General features: G+C 35.9%; 1 protein-coding gene across 2 annotated transcripts in view; it reads right to left on the bottom strand.

Annotated features, from left to right (window-relative positions):
- Positions 1-301: 301 nt before the first annotated feature.
- Mei4 (meiotic double-stranded break formation protein 4) overlaps positions 302-9,277 on the bottom strand; it is a 123,571-nt gene continuing 114,595 nt past the window's right edge. For both annotated transcript variants that reach the window (XM_035444503.1, XM_035444502.1), the window contains one exon: positions 302-1,428. In XM_035444503.1, coding sequence (XP_035300394.1) covers positions 1,159-1,428 — 270 coding nt within the window. In that variant the 3' untranslated portion in view covers positions 302-1,158. The remainder of the gene's footprint in view (positions 1,429-9,277) is intronic.

Genomic DNA, 9,277 nt, shown 5'->3' with positions numbered 1-9,277 from the left:
ATTAAGGGGACTCATCACTGGGGTAGGCTAATTCCCCCGCTCCAAGCAGTCATTAGTTGTCTTCTGTTCTTTATCTAGGGGTGAAACCCCAGGAAATTTTCTTCTTTCCATGTTAACATGTCCATTGGTATTGCCATTTTCCGTTCTTGTTTATACAGCCATTTCTAGGAGACACTTTTTTTTTTACAACAGTTTTCCTGGTAAATAATTCCAAAAATAATTCTGGAAGACGATATAATTTTATATACATTATAGAAGAACATAGCGAGGTTTATTTTTTAGTACTAATGGCATGTGGAAATGATAATTAACTTATAAAACAGAATCACACATAATTAACAACGGAAAGAAAATTACATTATATTTTCTTTAAATTGCACAATAGGAAAGTACAAAATGTGTGCTCATTAAGCTTGTCTGTTATAATTCTAATAACTGAAATGAAGTAAAGGAAATTGTGTGATGGAAAAATTCAACCCAGTACTTTTAATAAGAATAAAGTGTATTTCTTGGGGGATATTAAAATTTATAAAAGCATCCTTAATGACTTAATAAAATTCATACTACATTTTAACAATCATAGGAGCAATAATGTTTTTAATCAACAGAAAATTTGTTTTAAAAACAGATATTTTAAAGAACTAATTAACAGTTCAAAAATACTTAACAAACATGTTGATTATGTAAAATTAAAAAAAAAACACTGGTTTCCAAAGCCTTTTCTCCTTCTACTGAACTATAATTCAGGAGGATAATGACATCAATACAACTATATAATAAATTTGATTTTCACCATTTACTTAAATCTTATATTTGTGCGTTAAATGACAGAAGTTTAATGTGTATTTCATTACAATTTGTAGATTTATATCAGCTGGAAATCTTTCACAATTTACTATACTTTATGAGACAATGGTTGGTCCATTTTAGAAAACAGAGCTAGACTATTGAGTGAAGTAGATGCAATACATGAACCTAACGGGCATTGTCAACTGAAATTCCTGATTGGAATGTAAAACAGTGATTCATCATTTCCTATGCAGAAGTCTTATCACTAAATTGAGTTAATGATTAGGTTGGTTAATCAATTTAAATTACTCATTTAAAAATACCTTTGAAAAACTTTAAACACACCATTTTCTGATATATGTTAGACTGCTAAGGAAATGATTCCTTCTCAACAGTCTCCATCTCTGCTGAGTTCAAGAGAATGCCCAGTCTCCACAAGTAAAAAGTAAATAAAGGAAAAGCATCTGAAAGTCGGAAGATGGTTTCATCATGCTTCTGAAGAAATGTTTGGATTTCCGGGCTGCTGTGATCAATGTGTAAAGCGGGATCTCCCTGGATTTCCTGTTGAAGAAGTTGCTCCAGAATCCAGAATAGGGAGAAAATATTTTCATAGCGTGTCACATCATAACTGCCTTGATCCTACAAAGAAACAATATAAATCCATAAACCACTGTGTGGGTCAGATAAAAAGTATTTACATAGGATTATACTGTCAGACAAAAGAAAAGTTTCAGATTGGTTAAAAGCCTGTGTTCCTGTCCCCTTGGTTGGTGGAATGGGAAGACAACTAGATTGGTGGAGTGGGGAGAAAGAAAACAAATATTTAAAGTACTTTACAAACACAATGTTAGTTTCTTTTTTACTTAATTAAATTTATTAATTTTATTTTACACCTGGAGTGCAATGCAATTTCCCCTTCCTCCTCTTCTCCCATTTCCTCCCTGCCTTCTTCATTGACTTCTTCTCTCTTTCTGTTCAGGAAGAGGCAGGCCTCCCAGGAATGTCAACAAAGCATGACATATCAAGTTAAGATAGGACTAAGCTCCTCCCCTTGTATTAAGGCTGGGCAAGGCATCCCAGTATGAGGCACAGGTTCCTGTAAGCCAGCCAAAGCATTAGGGACATAGATTCATCTAGAGGACCTCAACATAAATCCAGTTTCATGGAGTCTGATAGAAAAGAATTTGGGAAAATCACTGAATACAGAGATACAGGAAACAATTTCCTGAGTAGAATACCAGTAGCACTGACACTGAGATCAACAATTAATAAATAGGATGTCATGAAACTGAAAAGTTCTGTAAGGCAAAGATCACCAACAATAGAATAAAACTGTACCCTACAGAACAGGAAAAGATCTTTACCAACCTCACATCAAAAAGGAGACTAATCTCCAAAATATGTAAAGAACTCAAGAAACTAGACATCACAAAATCAAATAATCAAATTTAAAGGGGGGGGAATCTAAACAGAGAATTCCCAACAGAAGATTCTCAAATGGTTAAGAGTCACTTAAAGAATTGTTCAACATCCTTAGACATCAGGGAAATGCAAATCAAAATCAAAATGACTCTGAGATTTCATCTCACACCAGTCAGAATGGCTAAGACCAAAGACATTGATGATGGCTTACACTGGAGAGGATGTGGAGTAAGGTAAACACTCTTCCACTGATGGTGGGTAATTGAACTTAAACAGCCACATTGGAAATCAATATGGGGGTTTCTCATAAAATTGGGAATCGATCTACCTCAAGATCCAGCAATACCACTCTTGCGCATATACATTAAGGACACGTACTCATCTATGTCTATATCAGTGTTATTAAAATAGCCAGAACCTGGAAACAACATAGATGCCCATCAACTGAAGAATGACTTTTTTCTTGATGACTTATGAAGCTTGAAATCTTTTTCTACCATTGTTCTATACATTATCATTCCTAGAACTCCAGTCTAAACGTCTTAAAATCAAAGTGTTTTGGATAAGAATATGACAGCATAAATGGAAATTTCCATATATGATCTCATATTACATATTGCAGTATAGTCATAGTAGACATACATGGATATACTGTGTAAAATTATTTACAGGATGCATATTTAAAGGGTTTATGAATAAAGGAATTTCATGGTAATAACTGTGTCCCATTTCCAAATTATCCCATCAGTTACATGTAAAATCCTAAAGAGTTAAAATCTAAACTACAAATATTTCTGGCCCCAAGATTTGAATTAGAAATATTGCCTGTCATTACTTATTTTCCTTTAATTACTTACTTACAAATAAACATCTCAAGTGCTCAGTAAACAGTGTATATACATAAGAGTATCGAGTGAATCTACTATTTCCAGTAGTAAGGACCAGAATGGCTTTTGTGGGTAGGATTTTAGGGATATGTATGGAGGTACAAATGGTAGACTGAAGATATTAGGCAATGAGATATCTTCTTACCCTGAGTCTGCCAAGTCAGAGATCAGTGATAGACTGTATACATGGACAGAAGTACAGATATGGCCTTGTAGGAATTATTTGGCCTGGATGGCTATGCATAATCAAGGAAACGAGCCTAAGAAGTGCAATGGCAAACTTAAGAGAATAGAGGTATCAGTGTAGAAGCATAAGCTTGCTTCATTATTTCCTTATTAATTAAGAAGTAAGTCCAACATCCTAGGAGGTAAGCTAATGCTTATCACCATTTTACAGACAAGAAAAGAGCCAAGGAAGTACACTAATTAGAACTCTAAGTCTACAGATCTTAACTAGGGACTTTTCTTATGCAATTTTGCTGAAGTTCATTAAAGAAAGTATTACAATTGGGGTTAGGGGAGAAAGAATGTGCTGGAAACATTTATCAATGCAACACACTGCATGACACATAAATAGAAGACTGTTCTTGCAGAGTCAGAGGAATTTACTCATCAAAAAGGTAGCCCGATAAACCCAATTACAGAGATACAGAATGCTGAAAATAAATAAATACTTCAAAAAGAGTTGTGTAATGAGGCCCATCTGCCTCTCTTAGATGTGGCTGAACTGCATCAGGTTTTAGTCACTGTCGTTACCACCTTTGCCACATACAGGCATCCTGCATTCCCAAGCTGAGGCCATTAAAGAGTGCCCACACTCTGGACATGGGTTCTGTGGCTGCAATATATACTTCTACATCTTACAACGGGCCTCTGCCATACTGCAACAGTTTGCATTGGTCTTTTAGACCGCAGAGCCTCCAGGTCTCAGTGTGCCTATGATCTGGGCCCTAGCTACTGTAACTCTAAGCATGTTTGGGTTCCCAATTACAGCACTTTATTATTACCAATAATATTATTATTGGTGCATATTATTACCAATGCAACTGTAAGCTAAAACCAAAAAGAAGTCAATTGTGCCCAGACCCCAAAGACAGAGCCCATGCCCATGTCCTTGTACTTCAGGCATCAGCTCCAAAGGTGAGTCAACAAATGACTGATGCTACAAATACTGTGAAGTGGCCTGAAAGAAAAATCTGATGCCAAATGGGATTGTCTCCGCCACAATTTCTCTCCCTGGTGAAAGGAAAAAAGTTACTGGCCAAACCTGACTACCACATGCAACAACATTCACTGCCACTGCAGATATGGAGAGCCTTGGCTACTAAGGATCTCTGTACTATCCTCCTGACCTCTTCTTACTCATTAACCTCTGACAGCCATGAACAGAGGCCACATGGCTGCAGTCTCCCTGCTACCTGCCCCATTGGGAAAAGAGACTGGGTAGTATTACTACATCAAAATTAGCCTGTAAAATGTAGTAGAAACAATTGCTCTATGGAACACATGGGCATTGATGTAAATGAACAAGAATTGCTACAAAATCTAGAGGCATATCACAACAGATACATTAATCTTCTATAATCTATACCAAAGATTGAAACACAAGCTACTTGATGAATAATTTTAAATATTTATTTATGGAAACTCAGATATGTTTAAGAAAAATGAGAAGTCAGCAAAATCAAGATACAAAAATTAACAGATAAGTTGAAATTATTTAAAAATATTAAAATAAATCTAAAGAGAAAATAGTGTTGGCAATAAAATTAATAAAATAAAATCAATAGCATTTATCAGAGGAGAAAAACAATCCATTATCCAAAACATAAAAGGGGGATAAAATAATGAAAATAAATGAAAAATATAGATGATTTATAGGGAAGTAAAAAGAACAAATGTTCTAATTCTAGGAGTGAAAAAAGAAAAAGAGACAATGGCCAGAAAGAATGTTTAAATCAATAATAGATAAACATTTCTAAAATTGACTGAAGTATTTACATGTCCAGGTATAAAAAAAGGCAAGCTAGCCAATCTCAATGAGAATAAGACTACACCACTACATATTATAATAAATGGTCAAAAATAAAAGATGATGCGGATTATGAAAGTATCAAGGAAAAGCATATCACATTACAGTTTTATCACCAGATTTAGTGGTAGAGTTCTCAGTAGAATGGTCACATTCTGGGAGACAGAGGGTGATTTATTCAAACAGCAGAAGAGGAAGAAAACAAACTTCTCCACCAAACACAATTTAAATGGAAGGCCAGAATTGAGAAATAGGTGAAGACTTTCCCAGACAAGACAATCTGAGTATTATTCACCATTGAACCTCTCTTTAAAAAATAAATACATGATGAAGGAAAGTCTTCAAGCTTAAAGGGAAACATCGCATTACTCATCAATTTAGTAACATGAAAACAGGTGAAAGAATAAAACACACTGGTAATACACATACAGTTAAATTCAGAGTACTCTCATTTCTTAAACACTGCATATAAATCTATTATTTATTTAGTATGAAGATTAAAAAGATAGCTTCAAAGATGTTTTTACTAGATGAACAGTATAAAATATATAAATTATTAAATCAAAAGCATAAAATATGGAAAGTGAATATTTTTATCAGATCTAAATTATTATCAGCATAAAATAGCCTATTCTAACGATAGAACTCATAACTATAATATAAAACATATAAAAGATAGTAGAAAAATAAAAATATATATAATCAAAGCACATTTCTAGAGAAAAATATGGAATCATGTAAACAGATAGCAAGAAAGGAACAAAAGATATATAAAATAACAAAACATCAACATGACGCTACTCAGTCAGTACCTATCAATAGTTATGTAGTATATAAATGGATTAAATTCAAAATGCAGAGTGGTGTATCTCAGTACCAACTCATACATCTCCTACACAACTCTTGCATCTAACACTCAGGGGCCATTGCATAAGAGGGGGTGCAAAGATTCTAAGAGCCAGAGAAACAGGGAGTTTGTTGGGAGATTTTTGTCTTCTAATAATGTTAGAAGCTAAACCCATACACTTTATCAACATAATAGTCTAAGCATGAGTTGGACATGGAAAACACTAATAAACATACTAACTCAGATGGGGAAATCCTAACTCTACATGAAGAACAGCAGACAACTAAGGAATGCTGAGAGGGAGAAATAGCTTCCCTAGAAAGGTAAATAAGATGGTCATATTTGATTTCCTCATTTCCTCATCAGTAAAACCCTAGATTTCCTCAATGTATAAATGGAACAATTAAATTTTAATGTTCTCTATTCTTTAGCATTCACTACGTTAATTCTGCTCTAAAAGGTGCCAGTATAAGTAAGTGACAGCTGCTGGGGAGGCTGAATACAAACTAAATATACTGAAGACACTTTACCCTTCCCCTTTCATCATTGCTCCCATGAGGAAATATGGACACAGTCTTAGAGGTAAAACTGTCATCTGGCAAGCCAGAGACGAAGGACAAAAAAAGTGCCAGACTCTTGAGTGCATTGTGCCACCAGGCACATTTGACGCTTAGGGATACATATACTGACTGCAATATGTTGGAATTCCTCTTGTCCATGTCCAACATTTTTTTAAACAATGTATTTTTAATTAATATTTGTTCATTTATTTTATATATGAACCACAGTTTCCCCTCCCTCCCCTCTTCCTGTTTCCTCCCCCACCTCCCATTTACCCCCTTCCCCATCCCTTCCTCCTTCTTCATTCAGAAAGGGGCAGGAATCCCATGGGCTTGAACAAAGCATGGCAAATCAAGGTGAGGGAGGACCCAGCTCCTCCCCCTGCATCAAGGCTGAGAGAGGTAATCCAGCATGGGGAACAGGGTCCCAAAGGCCAGATAAGTGCCAGCAATAGGTCCTGATCTCACTGCTACGAGCCTTAGAAACAGATCAAGCTACACAACTGTCACCACATGTAGGGGCACAGGGGTTAAGTCTGTCCCATGAAGACTCCCTAACTGATGGTCCAGAGAAGAAAGAGAAGAGGGATTATATTAGGCAGGGGGTGGGGGGTGTCAAGGTCATGACAGGGGAACTCACAGGGAACATGTGACCTGCAGGAGCTCATGGACTCTGAACCATTTCCATCCTTTACAACTTACTTTTACAGAGTTGACTTAGGCAGTGAAGCTTTCCAGTTTCCTTGGCCTTGAAACTTACTGCTTTCTGTTCTATCTTGTACAGAACAGAGAGATGATAGTCAAAGAGAGAAAAAGAAAGCCAGAATTTCTGGCAACAGAAACTGTGCAAATAAAATAAAAGGAAAAGAAAAAGAAGACCGGGGAAAAAGTGGTACTGCACACGTGAGGATTAGTTTGTAGTTTGGATGTTTATATTTAACTGCAAAACATAAAAACGCAGCGGCTCATTAACCATGTGATATTTCAGGTGTGGTGCCGTGGGGACACAGCATTGCAGCCTGGCCTGCTGAGAAACAAGCAGCCTGCCATAGAACGTGTGAAGACACACACCACATTTTCATGTTGCCACAAAAGCAGCAGACATAGGGGGGAGGGCTAGGATTTTAGAGAGAAGAAAATTAAGTCAAAGACCACGGCGGTATAATCTAAATGTTAAATTAAATGTTCACTGCATATAATATATCATTAGCTTGGTATTCTATGTGCCGGATTTTGTTGAACAGAAGAAAAAGTAAGATACAAGTAAAATTAGTCTTCTCCTAAGAGAATGAATTCAACACAACACTTTTAAGAAAAAGGTCAGTTGTCACCATGATAATTAAGTGGGAAAGTTGCCCCTGACCTTTAGTGAGTTATCCATTTTATTTAGTAGACAGCAAAGACAGCAGAGTAGATTTCAGACAAAGATTCCTGCGGAAGAAGTTAACTCTCTGAGCTGCTGGCAGCTTCTGAAGCACAAGAGCATAATCCTTGGCAGGATCAAGGCCCAGTGAAGACAATGGCTGGTCACACTTGTAGCCACGCAACAGCTCAGAGCAGAGACACCTGGGTGAACCCACACATTTACATAACCAACAGCCTGGTTTCCAGGAAGCCCACACTGTCTCACTGTGTGCCTCCTTTAGAGGTTGCCCAATAGGCTTTCCCTCTCTCCACACCCTGTGTTTTGGGCCATACCAAGGGCATGTTAGCTCTGCTCACAGCAGAATGTAGTTAAGTAAAGAAGATTTTCAGTGGCAAAGTGTTGGTATAGATTTGAGCATCATCCTTTAATCAAAGGCCCTGGGAAGGACACTACAAAGAACAGACACAGTAGGTAAAAATTCATTGAAGTTCCTATATATACCAATATGCTTGCCTGCCTAAAACGTGGAATCCTGAAGATTATTTCTAGGAGGATTTTGCTTAATTTGTGGGCTAACTTAGGTGAAAATTTCTATACTATTAAAATTGGGATTTGGGATTTTGATATTTTACCTTGTTTCTGTGGGAAGGCATTCAACAAATATTCTAGGTTGTATTTACACAAAGATATCCATCAAGGAATATATGCAATACAAATTTAAAAATCTGTTATATGTAAATTTAAAAATCTGTTTTTCTTTATGGGATTTACTTTAAAATGATATTTGCATTAACCAATAATATCTATGTTTCTTAAATCTGTTTCTAGAGGCTGAGCTCAGATGGAAATAACAAAATGAGTAGCTTTTACTTAAGAAGGCAATTTGTATAAAAGTCATCAAAAAGAGAGAATGACAGGTATTTGTCTGACAATCTATGGACTAAGGCCCGGGATAGGAACACATGTGGCAAGAGTCCTTGCTTGTGAAGGAATCTCAGATAACAGAATGTTGCTAAGCAAGATTGTGTGAAAGGAAATTTTCAACTTAACATAATTAATGCCTTATTAAATGCCTTACTAAGAAATAATAACAGTAAGTTCTTAAAAGGATTAAAATAAATGAAATATTTAAGTAACTTTAATGATGCACAAATTTTCAGATAAGCATTATCCATTACTATCACAATTATTATTTTATAAAAATTGAAAAGAAACATAGATTCCCTACACTTAGGATGTTTTTCACATAAAGGGAAGATGTAATTGTTGAAGGATGGTACTGATGTCAATTATTGGGTGCTTTTCAAGTTTCTGTGAATTGTATTCCCAGAAAGATGCAAAGCCATAGGAATATAATGTTACCTATTTCCTCTT

Source organism: Cricetulus griseus, chromosome 4 (assembly GCF_003668045.3).
Source record: "Cricetulus griseus strain 17A/GY chromosome 4, alternate assembly CriGri-PICRH-1.0, whole genome shotgun sequence".
Taxonomy (NCBI): Eukaryota; Metazoa; Chordata; class Mammalia; order Rodentia; family Cricetidae; genus Cricetulus; species Cricetulus griseus.
Note: the sequence above shows the minus strand (reverse complement) of the source record. Positions and strands in the feature narration are given on the sequence as shown.